The 21,999-nt window shown below is 39.4% G+C and overlaps 1 protein-coding gene across 5 annotated transcripts in view; it reads left to right on the forward strand.

Annotated features, from left to right (window-relative positions):
• The window catches only part of LOC149149211 (valine--tRNA ligase, mitochondrial 1-like), a 277,751-nt gene that overhangs the window by 170,171 nt on the left and 85,581 nt on the right, over nt 1–21,999 (forward strand). For all 5 annotated transcript variants that reach the window (XM_089439538.1, XM_089439541.1, XM_089439537.1 and 2 more), the window contains 6 exons: nt 2,677–2,867; nt 2,992–3,394; nt 11,272–11,523; nt 11,615–12,124; nt 12,291–12,394; nt 12,500–12,599. In XM_089439538.1, the coding sequence (XP_089295664.1) occupies nt 2,677–2,867; nt 2,992–3,394; nt 11,272–11,523; nt 11,615–12,124; nt 12,291–12,394; nt 12,500–12,599 (1,560 nt within the window). The remainder of the gene's footprint in view (nt 1–2,676; nt 2,868–2,991; nt 3,395–11,271; nt 11,524–11,614; nt 12,125–12,290; nt 12,395–12,499; nt 12,600–21,999) is intronic.

A 21,999-nucleotide genomic window follows, 5' to 3' on the forward strand; every position in this document is an offset into this window, starting at 1 on the left:
TTCTGCTGTTCTTATTTATCTGCAAAATGTTGACTGCAGATAAATGACATAACATGCATTTCTGTATATTGATCTGCTGTATCATCTATATCGTAGAAATTTTGTTGAATTAGCATTGTTTCACCATGGCACATGCTAATTTCTTTAAAAATTGCTGAGACTCTGAAAGACGATGAGTGCGCCTCATTATCTAAGTGCTGCTGTCTGACAAATCATAAATGACATAACATGCATTTCCGTATATTCATGTTCTTCTTGCTGTCAGATTTGAGTTTTCTGCCAGTTGGAACCAATGTCTACCTGTCCGCACAGCTACACGTTCATTGATTTGAAGAACACTGTCCAATAAATATATCTGTTTGGAGGCCCTATGTCCGTTTGTTACTCAGAGTACCTGTCTGTCTGCGGCATTCTGATTACCAGCCACCTAGCTACCTTCCTGCTCAGATTTATAGCCTCTGCCATCTACACTTGTTTCTCCTGGTGCCACCCAAGGCCACAGTTGGGCTGTCAACCATCCAAAACTTTTATTAATTTCCGTTCTGATTTACTTCTGTGAGTTCCAATGCAGGGTCTTGAAATTGCCATATATATATATATATATATATATATAGACTCCATAATACTGGATTTAAATGCAGTGGATGCCTCCTTTGTCTTTGTGCCTTTGCTCTTTTGCCGTTGCCTTTGATTTCCCATAGATGTATTCAATCAAAGCATTTCCCATCAACCTTAGAACAAGGCTTCAATATCATACAAGATTTTAGAACTGCATATGCACATGAAAATAAACAGAAGATATGGGGAGGAAGCTATAAATTCTATATATTATTAATGATGCTATGGCAATACGCTGCAGGGTTAACCTGAGGTAGGCTAGTCATGTACCTGAATACATAAACGGCTATGTCACCTATCTCTTCATACATTACATCATATATTAAGACCTAATTGAGTCCTAACATTAATTATCTTTAATGTCATTCCATAGTGTTTACATGTTATTAAGAACATGGTCATCTTAAATACATAAGATATTATCGTTGGAGCTGGCTGTTTGCTCCAATAATAACAAAGTGCATGGGAGATTTTCAAATAGACTTCACATTTCAAAATGATGTCAGTGGCCCATAACAGAGAAAAACATCAGTTTTTGCAATTTGGAACCCTATAAAACATGCCGCAATTCCTTCCATCTTGAGTAATCCCATTATCATCCTCAATCTTTTTTGTAGTATCACAATCCATGTGTCAAATGATTAGCATACAAATTTTGAACTCTAGGACTTTGTCCAGTCTCCCTAGCATAAGACAATACGGTGAGAATCCTTGACCTTGAAGTATCATCTATATCGTAGAAATTTTGTTGAATTAGCATGGTTTCACCATGGCACATGCTAATTTCTTTAAAAATTGCTGAGACTCTGAAAGACAATGAGTGCGCCTCATTATCTAAAGTGCTAAGATGTGATAGTGAGAATGAAATTATGGTTATGTTTGATGATCACAGTCAACGTGACTAAAAATCATGTCATGTAAAATGAAAAACTAATACTTTAATAGTTTAGTAGATGACAATTGATGAGTTTCTAGCTATAAACAACTGTGTAGGACCGAGAACTGATGCAGGGGCTTATGACAATCAATATAGAGTATTTTGGAATAATATCTTCTTTTATATTGTCCTAGATCCTACTCTAATGTTTATGGATGTTGAAATATAATAAGATATTTAGCAGTGTTGTGGTAATTAAAAAATGTGTATGTGGCACTTGAAGTTGTCATAGTAATATTAATAATGAGATTCACTTATGAGAGTACCAAATGAGACGAGGATGGATAAAAGTGTCACGCTCATAGTGTAATGTTTATTTTATGTCATAGATATAATAAGATATTTAGCAGTGTTTATGTGGTAATTAAAAAGTGTGTATGTGCCACTTGAAGTTGTCATAGTAATAATAATAATGAGATTCACTTATGAGAGTACCAAATGAGATGAGGATGGATAAAAGTGTCATGCTCATAGTGTAATGTTTATTTTATGTCATAGATATGTTTGGGAAATGAAGTTGGGTAGTGTTTGCATTATGTAAATGTCATGGAATATTTCTTACATGAAATAAGAGGGAGATGTTTCACACATGCCAAAGATGTGTCTAGATTGCCACAATGTTGTCCACGAATATCAAGAGCTGTCACTTATATAGGACAAAGTTGTTAAAATATCATAGGAAGTTACATGAGTGGTCATGAATATCGGTGAGCATTGTTACAGAGTGGCAGTTAGCTTCCAAGATATTTTAAAATATTATAGGTTTCAGACTATCCCACCATTGTTGACCCATTGGAAGTAAATCCCTCCTTTAACTGTTTCCTTGATCAGTAATTTATCAGAATTTTCTGTTAATAATATTGAAATCTTGCCATTTCTCAATTGCGAAGATTAAAGTAACATAGTTGAGTGTTACAAATTTCTTGTACTCTTTTATGCCTTCAGAAAATCTTTTGTTTTCACAACACAGTAATGCATGCATTTCATGTGTGAAATATTCCCTGTTAAGACGGGCTTGGAAATATTGATCTTACATAGTAGCAGAAAAATTGATTTCTTGAATCCCGACTAATTTTTTTTTGAAACTGCTGGCAGTGATGTTTTATTTGTTGTATGTACAGGGCCTTTACAGAGGTGCTGAAAACAATGAGATGCGCCTGGGCACATGTTCTCGAAGTGATGATATTGTAGAACCAATGGTAAAGCCACAATGGTTCGTCAACTGCTCTGATATGGGAAGAGAAGCCTGTGAAGCTGTGGAAGATGGTAGACTTGAGATCATTCCAAAGCAGTTTGAAGCTGATTGGTTCAGGTGTTCTTCCTGATTTTTCTTACTTGAACTGTCTGTTTAAAAATTAAATGTCATCATGAACATGTGCCATTTAGTAGTTGGATGGATGCATTCGGTTCCTTTTTGAATGGTCTATATTTTGCAGATGGATGAGGAACATTCGAGATTGGTGTATATCAAGGCAACTATGGTGGGGTCATCGTGTTCCAGCATGGTATGTCACATTGGAGGATGATGACCTTAAAGAGTTTGGGGTATATGTTGATCACTGGGTAGTTGGAAGAAATGAGGTAGAAGCTCTTAGTGAAGCAGGCACCAAATTTCCTGGCAAGAAATATCACATTGAACAAGATCCAGATGTGCTAGACACATGGTTCTCTTCTGGTCTCTTTCCTTTTTCAGTAATGTGTTGGCCTGAAGATACCATCGATATGAAGACCTTTTATCCAACATCCCTGCTTGAAACAGGACATGATATTATTTTCTTCTGGGTAGCACGCATGGTAATGCTAGGAATGAAACTTACAGGAGAAGTTCCTTTTAAGCAGGTAAGCTAAAGAAATAAAATGTGGTTTTATTTAATTGAATTCATGAAATGCACTAGGAATCATTAGAAGCTCTTTTGTTGAAGCCAATGGGAAAAATTCTATGTATTAAAGACCTCAGGATTTGCTTATACTCCTTAGGAATCAGTACTGTGCACCACATTCGGCAGAGGAGTAAGATAGAGCTAAGTCTAACAGGTTCTATATGGTGGGTTAATTTTTGTTTTTCCATTGACCAGATATTGTCCATAGGTTTCAAAGTAAGCTGCTCAATTCCTTTTCCTTCTAATCCTCTTTCCTCTGCATCTTACACTAGTTTTTTTTGGTTTTAGTTATGTCATTTGACTGATTGTGTCTATCCTCCTCCTCACAAACATGGAACAGTGGCTGCACTGTTGCATTGCCCCAGTTTATGCTTGGAAAGAGATGAAGCATGAATAGTGTTTATCGAGCAGAGTTTCTAAGAGACAATTGTAGGATGGATATTTACACATCAGGGCTTCTCTGACCTCATCAATAGCATCATTGTGGTCAAACAGGGATGCCCATCTCTCTTAGATTGTTTGGGATATAGATGGATGAGCTCGAGAAGTTTCCTAGGGAGAATGCTTAAAACATGTCTTGATTGCCATATGTTGTAGACGACATATCTCTTTTTTTTTCCTTCCTTGAGGGCCTTTAGAGGCAATTGGACACTCTGGCCACAAAATCTCCTAGAAATGTCTAGAGGGATTTCATTTTTCCATCCACAGAAGCAATGGAGGTTGTTGCAAGCTATGTGTATTTTAGACACAGTCTAATTGTTCTACATTTAGGCCTTTTTAGTTGGAATTTGGCGATACAATTTTTGGTGATATTGCAATTTTTCGTTGTTTAAATTGTGCTTTTGAATGCATATATGGATTCAGCGCCCTGAAAAACCCTGAGACACTTGGATTGACACAGCTCAAATCTGTAATTCAAACAAATCCCTCCCGGATTTGGGGAAAAATTGACCGGAAAATATCCCTGGAAAAACACCAAAACATAAAACAATTAGACTACGACATATGTTAGGGTCATGTTCACGTGGCCTCATTTCACCATGAAACCCTTTTTCCAAACCTGTCTTTGTAAAGGGAATGCTTCCTTGGCCTTGCCTGAGTGCTAGTGTTTCCACTTGCATTTTTAGGACATCCTTAGAAAGATGTACCTTTTTGATACTATCATCAAACTCACTATTCTATATGGAGCTGATGTTTGGGGACTGATTTTGTGTTGAAGTTTCTAACTTTACTTAGTTTAGAAACCCTTCATGCACTTTTCCTGATTTATTCCTACTTACTTGTTAATTTTTATTTAACAAGTTATTTACAAAGTAAATACTGAAAATAAACACCAGTGCATGCTCAACATATTATAGATCAGCGACTAAAAGAAACAAGAATAAACGCACCACATGACACCATTATTTTTGGACCAATGTCCCCGGAAAAACCCAATGCGGGAAAACCGGTGCAGCTATCTGAGGGTTTTCTTATTAAGCAATATTAGAGTACAATCTGGGTGCCGAAATTGGCCTACCCAACAGAGAATTTCCTTAGCAGCTATACCTCATAGTTTGAGAGAAATCTCATCGCTGAAACCCCGGAAAATCCTTCTGGCAGCTCCTCAGCACAAAACTGCTCATGCAACCCTAGCGTCTGCCCAATCTGGACTGTCAGCCCTTCTGTCTCACGCTAGCCCTGCATCAACCATTCTAGGCCTACGTCAGCCCCAGGAGGCACTGCGTCAGCTCTGGGAGCCTCTGCGTCAGCTGCGCTGGCCCCTCTGGTGCTCTGCGCAGCATTTGGATGCCTTTCTGTGGCCCTTCGTGAGCCCTTGCTGGCTTTGCGTCACTCTCCTTGGCTGCTGCGCTGCTCTCCCGACACACTCTCTGCCTTCTCTATTTCTCTGTACTCAATGCCCCCCAGCTGCTCTCCCGATCACTGATTCTATCTCTCTTATCAAACCTTGCTCTAGAGAATAGAATGACTGATCATCTGGTGTACTCTCCAAGTGACCCTCAAGCCTTCTTTTATACTTTTCTTGTTGACATCTCAACGGCCGAGATTAAGCCTCTAATCAACGGCTAAGATTAGATCTGGCTTGATCCATGTCTTTGGACCATTCTAACACAGATTCATATTAATACACATTAATATTTTATTTTCCCTAAGTTTAGACTTAGGGACTCCATTAAAAATATTAATTATTTTAATATCTCCTGATCTGTTTAGAATCTGCCCAAACCCTTTCTGGGTATTGGAGATCTCAAGTGCCCCAACCTCTCCCCCAAATTTCGTGGCTAGAGCACATCCGATGTTACCCCAAATCAACACTCCCTCTTAGTGAGGACTGTGCTCTAGCAATACTCCTCACTGAGTATTACTCTGATCATCTGGCATCGGTACCTGTGTTGATGCTAGGCCTTCCTGCCCAACATCCTTTGCACTGCTGCCTCCTGTATTGTTGCCCATGGTTCTGCCACTGCCATTGCTGCATCTGTACGACAACTCCCTCTGCATCCGTGCTGTTGCTGGTCCTTTCTCCCAGCACTGCATCCGCATTGCATCTCCTCTCATCATGTTGCATCGTGCTGCCCACTGCTGCACTGCAACTCAGTTACTGAGAAGTAAGTAACTGATCTCCCAACTAACCTCCCTGTTGGGCTAGAAACACCCACTGATGCTGAAGCTCCCTCTGTCGCTGACAAGTGCTCCCTCTCTCTGACCTCTGCGTTGCTGCAACAACTCCTTGCATTTCGCACCGTTGCACACCTCTCTGTGCCTTCCTGCACTAGTGCAACACTCCTGTGTCTCTCGCACTGCTGCAACCTGCTAGCTCTGCGCTGTCTCGGGAATCTTGCACTGTAGCTCTCTTTGATGCTCCATCCGCATCCGTCTCTACCCACTCAGCCAATCCTGCTACTCCTCGCTGGGGCTCCCATAGCAAGGTCTAATCCAAGAGGCTGGGTACCTCGAGGATCCTGCCCCTCATCGCTTGTAGTCCATCTAACTACAGCTCGATGTCTCCCCACTTCTGCTCAAGTGGTGCGTGTGCACTCATGGCACAATCATCGTCTGTCAAAACTTCCTTCTCTGCCCGTGCTGGCGCTGCCTTAGTCTCGGAAGACTCTCCCTTACTCTTCTTCCTTGGGCACTGGGTCACATAATGACCCATCTCCCCACAGTGGAAGCACTTGATCTTGGAGAGATCTTTCTTCTTCCACTTCTCCTGCTTTCCCTCAGATGCTAGGGCCACATCCTCCTCCTCCTGCTGAACTTTGATCCCTTTGTTGCTGCTACCTGTCTTCGACTGCCGTCTGATCTCTTCTTGGCGAAGAGCTGCCCACATCTCGTCCCAAGGTAGGAGAGTCCCTCTGCCTAGGATACTCTAGACAAACACTTTCCAATCTTCTGAGACAACATTCAGGGCTGCCCTCACCATAAGCTCCTGATCCGGTGTTGCTCCTGTAACAATCAACTGGTCTCGAATCTCATTCAGTCCTCCAAGGAAGGTGTCAATCGATTGACCCTTCTTCATCTGATACAACCTCATCTGGGTCTTGAGCAGCATTCTTCTCTACACAGAAGTATGCTGGTACAGGTTCTTGAGAGCCTTCCACATCTCAACTGTTGTTTCCTTCTCGGCTATATGTGGTAGCACATGATCGTTGACCCCATCAAGGATAATGCACTTGGCCCTCGCCATCGCCTCTTCGTACTTGTCGTTATCATGGGGGTCGACTGGGATAGCTATAACCTTCAAGGCGAAGTTCTTGACACAATTCTTGCCAAGCACTGATAAGATTTGGCCTTCTAGACTGCGAAGTTTGATGCTTCGTCTAGTCTATCGTGGTCTCTTACCCCGTGTAGTGCCATGACGCTCCTCTACTTCCCTCCTGGAAGTTCTCTTTTCAACTCCTCTGAGTCTCTACTTCCCATCTAGAAGTTCTCTTCTAGACTCCCTCTGAGTCCTGATTTCCCTCCTAGAAATCCTTCTGCCGTTTGTCGAGATGCCCCCTACTCTGATCGTCTTGTGCAATTGCATTGCTGATCCAGGTTCCTCGGCTAGAAACCCTCGGTAACAACTCCTTTGGCCTTGCTCTGTCAGGTATTGTTCTGACTACAGTACCTCACTAACTCTACTTTGCAATATTTCTGCAGCCTTCTAGACTCCAACAACTGCCTTTTTGTGAACTGCGTCAGCCCCTCTCTGCCTTACACTGGCTTTGCGTCACCCCAGCTGGGTCTGCGTCACCCCTGGGATGCCCTGCGTCAGCCCTCTGGTCCTCTGCATTAGCAACGCTGGCCTCTCTGAGGCTCTGCGCAGCTCCCGGCTTCTTCTGTGTGGCTCTCGCTGGGTCTGCGTCACACTTCTTGGCCTCTGCGCTACTAGAAATAGCTTCTGTCACCTCGGGACAATTGTTTTCTGCTGCTATTGCTCCGCTCGGCTGATGTCTCTTAGTCCACTTGTGATCTGCAATAACCCTCTAATACCATGTTGAAGTTTCTAAATTTACTTAGTTTAGAAACCCTTCATGCACTTTTCCTGATTTATTCCTACCTACTTGTTAATTTTTCTTTATCAAGTTATTTACAAAGTAGATACTGAAAATAAACACTAGTGCATGCTCAACATATTACAGATCAGCGACTAAAAGAAACAAGAACAAACACACCACATGACACCATTATTTTTGGACCAATGTCCTTGGAAAAACCCAATGCGGGAAAACCGGTGCAACTATCTAAGGGTTTTCTTATTAAGCAATATCAGAGTACAATCTGAGTGCCGAAACTGGCATACCCAACGGAGAATTTCCTTAGTAGCTATACCTCACAGTTTGAGAGAAATCTCCTGGCTGAAACCTAGGAAAATCCTTCCGGCAGCTCCTCAGCACAAAATTGCTCTTGCAATCCCAGCGTCTGCACAATTTGGACTGTGTCAGCCCCTCTCTGTCTCACGCTGGCCCTGCGTCAGCCTTTCTAGGCTTGCGTCAGCCCCAGGAGGCACTGCGTCAGCTCTGGGAGCCTCTGCGTCAGCTGCGTTGGCCCCTCTGGTGCTCTGCGCAACACTTGGTTGCCTCTGCGTGGCCCTACGTGAGCCCTTGCTAGCTTTGCGTCACTCTCCTTGGCTGCTGCGTTGCTCTCTCGACACACTCTTTGCCTTCTCTGTTTCTCTGTACTCAATGCCCCTCAGTTGCTTTCCCGATCACTGATTCTATCTCTCTTAGCAAACCCCGCTCTAGAGAATAGAATGACTAATCATCTGGTGTACTATCCAAGTGACCCTCAAGCCTCCTCTTATACTTTTCCTGTTGACATCTCAACGGCCGAGATTAAGTCTCTAATCAACGACTAAGATTAGATCTGGCTTGATCCATGTCTTTTGGACCATTCTAACACAGATTCATATTAATACACATTAATATTTTATTTTCGCTAAGTTTAGACTTAGGGATTCCATTAAAAATATTAATTATTTTAATATCTTCTGATTTGTTTAGAATCTGCCGAAACCCTTTCTAGGTATTGGAGATCTCATGTGCCCCAACCTCTCCACCAAATTTCGTGGCTAGAGCACATCCGATGCTACCCCAAATCAAAATTTTGTGCTCTATAGATTGGGCATTGTTGAGATGGTGTAGTTTTTGATTATCCAACACACAATCTATTGCAAACAGATGGTCTCCTATGCCATTGTTCAAGGTGGGTTTGGGGTCCATGCTCTAGGCCTGGAGAACATTTTAAGACTTGTTTTCTTCCTTCACAAGGTTATTACTTCATGGGACTCGACTTCTAGCCTGTACAACTATCTTATCTTGCTTTTTTCTCTAAGGAGATAGACTTTTTTTGGGTGTAGACAGAGCTCGTTCTTAGAGGCCACTGCATTTCTCTAGTTCATTGTCATTTCCCACATTAGTTACTCTTTGGATGCTGCAGTCATCTCCTCCCCACCTAAGGAGAGATCAACAATGTAGTTAGGGATGAAATCTAACGAGCATACATTCAGAGCACCTGGGTCCTTTCCACTTTTGGCCCCAAGATGGTATATTACTATTAGCACTTCATGTAAATAAAGGATGGTCTCATTGTTTTTTCATGGCCCGTGTATCCCCCTTGACTAGTTGCAGGTTTGCTCTCACCATCTCTGGATCAAGGTAGACCATCGCATCCCATGGTTCAAGTTTATTTGTCAACTTTTCCATATCTAGGAGATCAAGTTCAAGGAGCACCTTGTTTTTATGTGTCCCGTACACTAAAATTTGGAGGAGGATAAACTGCTTCTTTCAGGCAGTTCCCTTGTGATTTTCTTTTTCTACCCTAACTAGAGATGCCTTACCTTATACATCCAAGAGGCAATGGTTCACACCTGAGAGATTTTGTATGACCACTGCACACTGAATAGTGTTAGGCTTCTCACTTCTCTTTTATCCTACCTCCACTGCCAGAGGCAGATATAGATGGACTCTTCACTCAATCCTATTGGTAGCATAAAATTGAGACAATGAACTTCCATCCACTGGATTGATGTACATCCTACCTATTATTTTGTATCATGCCATGGTCTTTTAAATGTGTGTCACAGCAGCACATTAGCAGCACTACTGCTTGTTTTTCTCTTTTTTTATATTATTCTCAACATTTTTTAGGAGCTGCGCTTGCACTCCCTTATTGATACTGAGTGTACTCTTCATCAGTCCCATTGGCCTACATTTTTGGTCATTTGTTGGACATTAATAAAAATATCTTATATTATTATATCAAAGCTAGACCAGCACCATACAGAGTACTACTGATGAGGTCCTCTCAGGTAGGAATTTTTTTATTAGTTCTTTCCGTACTTTTGGGAGGATGTCATGATGCTTTGCATCGGTCCCTCACAAGGATAGATGGAGACATGGATACTTTTTGTTCCTCTTCGTCCTCTACCTCTATTTCTACTTATGATATTGATATCAGCTAGGGCATAATGCTTCTTAGTGTTCTCTTCCTCTCTGGTACCTAGATCCTCCTGTTCTCCTTTTTATTATTAGCTGCACCTTTCCTTTTGTGTCAGCCTTTTTAGCTTCTACGAGTTTTCTATACGGTCCATAGTCTATGGACGGTTGGTTGTACTCTAGTCCCTTTGACCTTTTCCTTGGTCATTAATAAAATTATCTTCTCCTCTCTGAAACAAGATAATAGATTACATTGGAAGGTACCTCCTTTTTACCCAGTTTGATATTTAGAGGTGCAGATTCTTTTATCTATGAGATGTAGAGGTTGGAGGTGACTTCCTTGCATTGGATGCTAAAAATGCATAGTTGGGAAACTTTTTTGTTGCATAACTTATTGCTTCAATGCATTATGTTGAGTTGAAACTTTCAATTAGCTAATCTCTAAGATATTACGCTTAATATCAGAAGCATGAGTCTTAAATGAATCCATATTTTTTATAGACTATTTATTTATTTTGATTGAAGTCTTTCACAACTTACAATATATTGTTCTAAATTACATTGATGTTTTCAAAGACTCATAACAATCTTTAATGCCCTTTTACATATGTGTTCCCTTGTCTGTTAAAATGATTTTATGATGTTTTACATAAATTTGAAAGCTTCTTGCATTGCCTCTGTAACCTTAAATTGGAACTTCAATTTCAATATCTTCAATCTCTTCTATCAATATTATAATTTCTCTGCTGTTAAATTACACTCCATGTTGTAGCTTTACAACTATGATGACTTTTTGAAGATACCATATGTAGAAACATATATTCTTTGAGGTTCTTTGAAAATATCATATTGTGGATTTATAGATTCACATTTGGCTTTCTTCCTGAAATTAAACTCATAAAGTTATTTGATACAGGTTTATTTGCATCCAATGGTACGTGATGCACATGGTCGTAAAATGTCCAAGTCATTAGGCAATGTAATTGATCCTTTGGAAGTCATAAATGGTATTACATTGGAGGATCTGCATAAAAGGCTGGAGCAGGGTAATTTAGATAGAAATGAACTTGACATTGCAAAAGCAGGACAAAAGCAAGACTTTCCAAATGGCATAGCAGAGTGTGGGACAGATGCCCTCCGTTTTTCTCTTGTGGCCTACACTGCTCAGGTATTTTGGTGCCAGTCTTGAATTGTAATAGGTTATATTATAGTATTATTAGTTGGAGCTTAGCTGTGTATGTTTTGAAATTATTGTGCAGTCAGATAAAATAAATTTGGATATCCAGCGGGTAGTTGGTTATCGACATTGGTGTAATAAACTATGGAATGCTATCCGCTTTGCGATGCTCAACTTGGGAACAGATTTTATTCCTTCGGAGAATTTGGATGTGGAATCTCTGCCATGTGGTTGCAAGTGGATACTTTCTGTTTTAAATAAAGCTATCTCAAAGACTGTCACAAGCATGGAAGTATATGATTTCTCCAGTGCAACCAATGCAGTTTACTCGTGGTGGCAATATCAATTATGTGATGTTTTTATTGAGATAATTAAGCCAGTCATGTCGGCAGATGATAATAATTCAACGTCAGCATCAGTAAAATGCGTTACAAGGGATACATTATGGATATGCCTGGATAATGGATTGCGGTTATTGCATCCGTTCATGCCCTTTGTTACTGAAGAGTTATGGCAACGCTTACCCCAAAGACTAGGGGAAACCTCAAGGAAGGAATCAATTATGATTTCTGATTATCCTACAGTTGTCGAGGTTTGCAATGCAAATCTTTTAATGTTTGTATTAGTTTGAAGGAATCTCTTATATTTCAATATTTTTTTTAGCAACTTTGTTTAAGTTTGCCTTTTTAACATATTTGTAGAAATGTTATAGACATTAAATAGTTGTAGATCTTCTTGATGTTTCTTGTGTATTGCAGGAGTGGACAGATGATGAAATTGAGTCGCAGATGGTTCTTATTGAATCATCAGTAAGGTCAATAAGATCTCTTCGAATGGCTTATTTATTACTTCCAAAGCAAAGGTATGCAGAGGAATTTTACAATCATGTCCACATTATAATATTCTTTTTTTATATTTGCCATTAAGATGAGCTTTATTTTGGTCTAAGAGGACATTCTCATGCCAGGCCAGAGGCTTTTCTTCTATGCAAAACAGATGAAGTGGCCACAGTAGTCGAAAAGGGTGCTACAGAGATTTGCACGCTTGCTTCCTTAGCATCACTGAAGGTACAGCTACACTGAAACTTGTATTTTTTATTCAATGTCCTGTTGAGCTTGTCAAATTCCATAATTATTATTTGTTAGGTCGGGGTTAATGGTTAACTTACTAATAAAACATTTATGTGAGTAATTGACATTGTTTTTGCTTTTCACTTAGTGGTTATTGATTATTATAAAGCTTGTTAAAATTTATGCATGCGTCTACTCAGAAAAAAATTATGCATTTTGATTGATATTCATTTCAATGGGTTAATCCATTTATATTTTAATTCCTTCATGTTTAACTTCAGTCAGGGAAAATTTGTGTAAGAAAGCTGAGGTTTTCTGAAGCCAGAAACTTAGCCTGATTTTATGATTTTTATCCCTAACATTGTCCTGAATTTCCAAAATAAAACCCCAACAATGATTTCAGGGAAGGAAGATGGAAGGAGGTGGGAAATGGGTATGATGGAAATAGGAGAAGAAATGCGGAGAAGGAATATGAATTGACAGAAATATAGGAGGGGATGGAAAATACTGCAGAATGTAAAGGTAATGAAATAGAAGCTCATGTCTACAGCAGTTGAATGAAGATAATGATGTTCATTGGAAAAGAACCAGATTCCAATACAAGTGGAGAAGGAAGCATAAATTCTATAATGTCAATAATACTTGTTAATATTTATGATTGAGAGAAAGAAGAGGATATCTATGAAAATGGAGATGATAAGTGTGGGTAGGTTATGTTGCTCTTCCTCAACTTGGGTCTAAGTAACCAACCTAGGGTGTATGGATGTGTTAACCTTCTACTGTAAATGCTACGCATTATTTACAGCATTGTTATACAAAGGGCTCATGATAGAAAATATAGCAGAGGAAATCCAGGGAAGAAATATGAATTGACAGAAATATAGGAGGGGATGGAAAATACTGCAGAATGTAAAGGAAATAAAATAGAAGCTCATACCTACAGCAGTCGAAGGAAGATAATAATGTTTAATGGAAAAGAACCGGATCCCAATACAAATGGCGGAGAAACATAAATTCTATATTGTCAGTAATAATTGTTAATATTTATGATTGAGAGAAAGAAGAGGATATATATGAAAATGGATGGTAAGTCTGGGTAGGTTATTTTGCTTCACCCCAAAATGGGGCTAAGTCACCAACTTAGGGTGTATGGGTGTGTTAACTTTCCACTGTTGATTTATATTTTTGGGAGCCATTTGTAATGTGAATAATAATGCTGTAAATAAGGCTTAACATTCACATTGCAGAGGGATGCATCCCTGATTTTTGGGAAAGGAATCATTACAGTTATGGCATTTATCCTAGGTTGGCATGGGGATGCTTGTGGGATGTTGCTTGTTAAATGGTGATATCCTTGAAAATGTCAAGGTCTTCCCTGGTCCCCATAATATGATTTTTTATTAATTTCTTGTACGGACTAAAATCTAAGCCTCATGGTATAAATATGATATTTGTTACCGATATGACAATTTATTAGAAAAGTTGTATAGACACAGATACATGATTGACAATATATATATATATATATATATATATATATATATATTCATATTCACAGGTTCAATGCTATATATTCCATACGAGGAATATACATATACTGTGGGTGGGGAGGATTCCATTCATTCCTCCCAACCACCCGGGATAACCCCTATATATATATATATATATATTTTTTTTTTTTTTTTTAAATTTTTTTAGAAGAAAAACTCATTATATTTTATTAAGAAATATACATGTTGCTGTCCATGAGGAATTTAAAGGAGAACCTCAGATTGATACAAACTTGAGACATGGAATCATTGTTGATTTTATAGCATGCAAGAGGAGAAGTCCTTTTTAGGTGGTTGTTCGAGAGGAGCAAATTAATATGATTTCTTTCCTAAGTTTAACTTAGGAAACACACATTAATTAATTTAATCAATTAATGTTGGGTAATTGAGCAAATTCCTAAGGATAAATAAGTTAGTTATTTAAGTCACTTAGATCTATTCTCAACCATTAATCTATGTGGGTTAGGATTTAATCTTTAGCTTTTTATTACTTTGGAGATTGAGGGTTAGGGATTATGCTCAATTTGAAATTATAAAAGAAGCCTAAAGGAGAGGATGAAGACACAATTGTTTTGGAGGGATTCCAGTAGATTTGAATGAGCCTATTGCAAGTTTGTGATAGGCTGAAGAAATCAGAAAATGAGCAGCAAGGGACAACAAGGGTTGTCTGGAAGGGAAATTGATGGAGGTCGAATTTTTAGGGGAGCGAGGCCAAGATCTTTGAGAAGAAGGCCAGGTTTTCTGTGCAGGCCAAATTTGTGGAGCAAGGCTGAGTTTCCAGCCATGGGCATGTGGAGCAAGGGTGGCCATTTTTCCCAGCGCATAGGCCGTACAGGTGGGGGCCATAATTCACAAGTGGAAGCTGGGATTTGCCATGGCTGTGTTTATTCCAGGAGGGCCGAATTTCTCTTGGGCTGAAAATGCAGTGGGATTTTTCTAGGTTCTATTATTGTTTTTTCTTTTTGTGTATTTTTAGGGCCATTTTCCTTGTGAGGGGAGCCCTAAATTTTCTAGAGAAAATTTAATTAAGGATAATTTTTTTGGGGCAAATTAACTGTGTTTTCAGTGGTTGTTTTATGATTGATTTTCTAAATATTTCTGCTGCAACATTATTAAGTTAAAAGTACTAGAGTATTTTTGTTTTGGAGTTTTCAGAATCTATTCACAACATAAATTTAATTTGGTTTTTTTTGTTGGCTCATCCCACAAGGATTTGAACTTTAAATCTCATTTTTTACAGATTACTTCATATCATGATGATCGCCAATTGAGATGCACCCCATGGGCAACAAAAAATTAATTCTTTGAGTTGAATATTTTCTGGGCATAAAATAGCTGTAGGAAACAAAAATTTGAAATTGGTACTTGGAAATTACATGGTATCAGAGTACTTGAAACTCTAAAAAAGGGAAGATTAGTAGCACAAGGGTTATAATAGCAGATTTTTAGTCTCAGCAGAAGGGTTTTGTGGCTAAATGTTTGATTTGAGAAAAAATAAAAAATGACCTCTATCGGGTTGAGATTTGAAGACCAGATGGAAGGGGCATCTAATTTCAGTCCATGGAAGGAGAGAATTTCACTAATTCTCATGGAAAATTGCCTATGAGAATTTGCTGATACTGATATACAACCTCCTTCGAATCCTACAACACATGCCACTCACAATTTCAAGGATGTGAAAGTTAGATGCATCATTTTGGACACTGTGAAGGATCATGTGATCCCTCAAATATCAAGAAAGAACAATGCTTGTGAGATGTGGATGACTTTGGCAAAGCTGTAACAGAGTGATAACCGGAATCGAAAGATGGTGTTGAGAGAGAAATTGAAAAACACCAAGATAAATAGATCGGACATAGTGGCATCATACCTCTCCGAGATTTAGCAAGTTCTGGATGAGCTTGCAATTGTTGAGGAAGCTGTGTCAAAGGATGAACTTGTTAAGATAGCCTTGAGTGGGTTTTCCAAACAATTGGCTACCTTTGTGATAGGGATTCTAGCACGAGATAAGCTTTTGGATTGGAATAGACTATGGGAAAATTTCACTCAAAAGGAGATATGTGAGGAGTCATTGTCTAGTGGCTACCTTTGTGACAAGGATCCTAGCATGAGATAAGCTTTTGGATTGGAATAGACTATGGGAAAATTTCTCTCAAAAGGAGATTTGTGAGAAGTCATTGTCTAGTGGCTACCTTTGTGACAGGGATCCTGTTAGAAAATCAGAAAGGCAGAAATATTTTCTTATACTTGTTAATTACTTGTGATGTTCTTGACTTCTTATTAGGTTTTCTTTATATCTTTTTTCTTTTAGTTCATCAAGCAATTACCAAAGCAAAGGCACATAAAACAATGGACACTAGATATAGGCACTATGGCAAGGCAAAACCCCCCTCAAGGGGAAAACCCAGTCAAAATTCTCTTCCTTTCAATAATATTCTTTGAGACTCTTCACCCTAGACAAAGACCAAACCTCCCCTCCACACCAAGTTAGCCTTCCAGATCTTCAACCTCTCTTCTAGCAACTTTGTTAAAATTGGCAACTAGGGCCAAACTCCATGTGGGTCATCTTATTTATGGCAGCTGATATTTTTCTTGGATTCCTCTCATCGAGAGGTGTTGGATTGATCTAAAGATCATCTGATTCCGATAAGTATTCATGAAGATATGAATTTATTTCTGTTATGGGACAATTCGTCAAGGTCGGCCAGCAACCAAATAACCCCCACTTGTGCTCAACGTTTTAATATAAAAGGAGGTTGCTTGATAGTCATTTAGTCACACACTTCACTCTTGATTTCTCTCCACTTGTTTTGGGATTTTAGTGGAAGAGAAATATAAGAGGATGAAGCTCTAAACGCAGGTCTAAAAGGAGACCCTAAGAAGAGGTCTAATACTGCCCTAGCTGCAGTCCCAAAGAAGGTGGTCTAGCCGCAGTCCAAGCAGGGAGATCTAGCACGGTGAATGAGGTCTAACAACTGACCCTAATGCAGTCCGATCATGCCCTAGCCGCAGGTCTTATCATGCCCTAACTGAAAGCAGTCATGCCCTAATCCTATACGTTGTTTTGAAAGGGTTTGAGATAGCCCTTGGACGCAACAAAAAGGGATGCCCTAACTGCAGTCAAAAGGGGCTCCTAGCCGCAGCAAAAGCAAGATCATTGAAGGGAGATGTATCCACGTTTAGGGGAGCTTCTATACGCAGCCTAAAGAGGCTCCTATACGCTGCCCAAACCTGCCCTCATACGCTGCCTAAAGAAAGCCCTATTCCCAGTCTAGAGAGTGCTAATCTAAGGTCATCCACCCACAGTTTAAAGACCCTAATTCGCTGTCCAAAAGGAAGCCCTAGCTGCAACAAGGAGAGGACATTTGAGGGCTATTTCAGGGGTCTGTTTAGAGGATAGTATGACTGATTGGACGAGGCGGAGACAAGGAAGGTTTGCTAGAGGGTGCAACTACTGTTTGAGGGTGACAAGTCTATACATTAAGCTTGAATTTGCCCTAAAGGAACATCGTGACAATAACAGCCAGAAGGAGTATTCAGCGTGGAGAAATAAGGCTGCTCTGGAGCTATTTCAGGAAGACAGTGAGGCTGTTTAGGAGGGCAAAATTACGGGAGCTTAGGATCAGATCCATTGAGGTATCATTGGAGGATCAAGGATCATATTTGTGCTTCCTGGAAGCTACAGGAAGACTGTGTGTTAGGCTGCAGGCCATAACACCACAGTCAAGGATTTGATGACTGTTAGATAGGACTGTCTTGACATAATGAAGGCTGCCCTATCTGCTGTTAGAAGATGTGACAACAAGGTGCAACATGATGTTGAATACTGCTACATAATGATGGGCATCATGATGAAGTGTAGTGTAGCATTGATAAATAAATGCTACAATGAGATGCAGCATGATGGGCACAATGAGGTTCAGTATGAGGAAACACTGGTGGGTGCAGTATGATGATAAGGTACAACTTGATGATTCAACCGTATGATGTGTGCAACATGGTACCGAGGTCTAGCATGATGATTGAGTGCAGCACAATAAGGAGCAACATGGTGATGGAGTCACTTTGGATCAGTGGAAGTAGTATGCCTTCTACTAAGCTCAGATCAGCTACCTCATATGCTATCTTCTTAGAGAAGATCTCTGCTCTTATTTAGATAAGTCAATATGTTGACTTCTGATGTATGTGTACTGTCTATCTCTCTACTGAACTGTTGAAGAACATATAAGAAGAATTGATCAAGGGTTTCCCCACATTGGGGTTTGTCCCTAGCTAGTGCCACATTTTGTGTTCTCTTGTCTTGGCTTGTCCTCTGCGATTTATGTTTATGTTCTATCTGCATTTTATTATCATGCTAAATGTGATTGCTAATCTGGAATTGATATTGAGCTAATATGGAAATTGAAGTAAATTTGCTATCAGCATAGAACATACCTAAAATTAACAAACTTCGATTATGTAGCAGCTTTCGACATTAGCAAAACTTGGAAGACTTCGATCTCCCAAACTAGGGCACAAAACAAAGAGAGAGAGGCACCAAAATTTTGTTTTTCTTCTTCTCCTTAGACTCCACCCAACTCACACTTCCTTTGGCTTCCTTAGACACACTTCGCACTTCTCTGGCTTCCTTAGAGATATCAAACTTGCTTGAGATGAGATCCTCCAAATGAATTCGACTTGCTTCTATTTATAGGCTTCAAGGGAGGTTGAATTGATGTCCTTAGGCTGACTTGATCTCTTCTAGGCCGACTTGATGTGGAGGATACATAAATTATATTTGACTCAATACTAAACCTTTTTACATGATTCAAAAGCCCAAGAAGGGTCTCTTTAAAAGTACAATGACTCTATTGACTCAGAATAAATCCTAGAAGTCCTCAATGGGGACTTTGACCTAAAACATGGTGACCCAAGCATGAAACCCATGCTTTAATAAGTCACAATAATAATAATAAAAATTCTTTTCTTTATTCTTTTGACAAGTACATTACAAGATGACTCAAATACATTTAATGAAGACCGAACCTAGTTACATTTTCCAATAGATCCTAGCACGAGATAAGCTTCTTGATTGGAATAGACTATGGGAAAATTTCACTCAAAAGGAGATTTGTGAGGAGTCATTGTCTAGTGGACAACGTAAGGGTGGGGATGAGGAGAACCTTGTTCTTATTGGGCAACCAAATAAGGGCAAGGCAAAGGCCAAGAAGAACTCAAGTGGAGGAGCTACTTCACAGGATGATAAGAAAAAGGACATGAACAAAGTTAAGTGCTTTACCTGTCTCATATATGGAGGCTGTGTAGGTCAATGTCTGAACAAGAAGAAGGGAAAGGGAATGAGTTAGCTGATGGAATATAAAACTGGTACGCAGTAGTGTAATTAAATGTAGTCTTGTGTAAGTAGTAAATGTATTATTGATAAATATGAATTGGTGGTTACAATTCTTTGTGGCCTTGTGCCTATATAGGCATTGACTGACCATGAAGATAGGTCACATCTTTTGACCAATGTCCCTTCATAATTAATGGGACATGAATTAATTTAATTAATTAATTATTATTATTAATATTTGTTATTTAATGTTTATTTATTAATTGATGTTTATGAATATTTTATTCATAACATTGCCACCCCCTTTAGAGATGCTTTGTCCTCAAAGCACAACCAAAAGGGTTTCCTCTAGTTGAACATTGTTGCTATGGAATGGCATCCTTTCGTTGACTGGTGCAATCTTCACAAGTAATTGTACCTTCCTTGGAGCTGGGAGTGTTAAAACCATTTAATTTATAATGTCGTTCTTGCTAGTTAAACTCCATGAATTGTTCTTCAAGGTTTGTAGTATAGCTCCCTAGTTGTATTAACCATTATCCCCCTAGAACTACATCCATTTCTTTGAGTGGTAGGGCAAATAGTTCTGTTTGTAGCTCCAATTCTTGTATTTGGATTGACACTTTATGACATTCTCCTATTTCCTTGAACTTTTTCCTAGTAGCGACAAACATGGTCAGGTCCTTGATTGGGCATATACAAAGATCAAGTTGTTTAGCAAGATTGATGTTTATACAATTGTGAGTACTACCAGAATCTATAAGTATATTGACATTTCTATCTTTTATGAGCCCCTTGAGCTTTAGGGTTTTATGACATAGTCTCCTCCTCATGTTTGTTGATGGCGTAGCAAGCTTAATGTTCCTTCTTGGAGATTGGCTCTTTTTTCGAAGATGTGGTGGAACACATTTTGTGTTGAAGGAAATGTAACTAGGCTAGGTCTTCATAAATGTAATTTTGATCTTTGTACTTATTTAAGAAAAGAGAAATTATTTTGATATTATTTCTCAATGAGTTTCTTGCTCATTGAAAATAGGTCAAGCACATTTTGAAGTGCTTCTAGAGAGTCAAAGTCAAAATTTAATTATGATGAGACCCTTTGAGGGCATGTTACATCATGTATGTCAATGTACAAGGTCATGGGAACATCTCCAAGCAAAGTCAAATCCTCGCCTAGCATCAACGAAGTCTCCCAGCTGCAAAATGATGAATAAAAGTTGACTTATGGTGCCAACTGTAAGTCGACCTAATGGACAGTCATGTCGGCTTGAAGAGGAGGGACAAACCTCTATTTATAGAGGCTATCCACTCCTCAAAAGCACAACGAACTATCTCTGAAATCCGCAAGAAAAAGAAGACTAAGAAGGACGAAGAAAAGACAAGATAAAAGGTCTAACACGACAGCGAAGAGAAGAGGAAGAACAATGAAGATTGAGAGGCTGTGTCTAGGGTTTATACAGTCACACATGCGAAGGAATAAGGGACAGTTTGCGGCTACATCAACAGTAATATTACAGTGATATATTTTCTATTGTTTGGGCTAGTAACTAGGCCTACAAAGGCCTCCTACTCCAGCGTGGAAGGAAGACTCTCAAGTGAAGGAAAGAAGGGCATGTGAACCTAGTGATCCTCCCCCACGTGCGAAGACTAGGGCTGTAGTGCTGTCACACTCAACCTACTACCATACATCAAGGAGAACTCAGATGACCTAGAGGAGTGAATATCCTTAGGTGAAGGATATCACTAAGTAGAAGTATCTCTCCTAGAAGACCTACTTACTATAGAAGGAAGAACGAAGTGCCAGAAGAAGGAGCAGAGTGTCGGAAGACAAAGTTCCATGTGCCGAAATTTATAGCGCAGAAAGAGGAAGGATTTGACTTGTGCTTGGAGGATCCTATAGTCAAGGGTTTAGGGTTTGGCAGTTGTTCAAATAAGAAGCTTCAATAAGAGAAAACTTACAAAGGATTTTCCTCTCAAGAGTGGAGAGGTTTTGTCCCTGGCAGAGTGCCAAACTTTTTGTTCTTGTTATTTTTTTTTGGTAGTAGTTTGATGAAGTACGCACATATGCACTAATAAGAAGAAGAAGAAGCATAAGCTAACAAGAAAAGTAAAAAGACTCCACAAATTGTTATCAAGTAACGAAGAATCATCACAACACTACTTTGCCCTAGATTCTTCAACATGGTATCAGAGCGTAGGTGACACATCAAGGAAAGGGCAACTCAAGAACACTCATCAAAAGAAGCATCTACAAAGTTGAAGCATCAAGCATAGAAGTCTCAACCACTTCAAGGACAAGAAGGGTCTACAATCCATCATTCACCAAGGAGGTCTACAAAGCTAGAAGAAGAACCTTACATAAAGGCACCTACAAAGAAGAGTAGATTGGAGTAGGACCTACATCAAGCTACAAGTCATCAAGCAAATCTCATCATCAAGCAAGTCCATTTGAAGAAGGCAACTTGAAGAGTATCAAGATCCAGGGAAGACAAGCCACCAAGCCTTCAAGGAGGAAGCA

Source organism: Pinus tabuliformis, chromosome 9, assembly GCF_031772625.1.
Source record: "Pinus tabuliformis cultivar Carrire ecotype Pingquan chromosome 9, CPIR1, whole genome shotgun sequence".
Lineage (NCBI taxonomy): Eukaryota > Viridiplantae > Streptophyta > Pinopsida > Pinales > Pinaceae > Pinus > Pinus tabuliformis.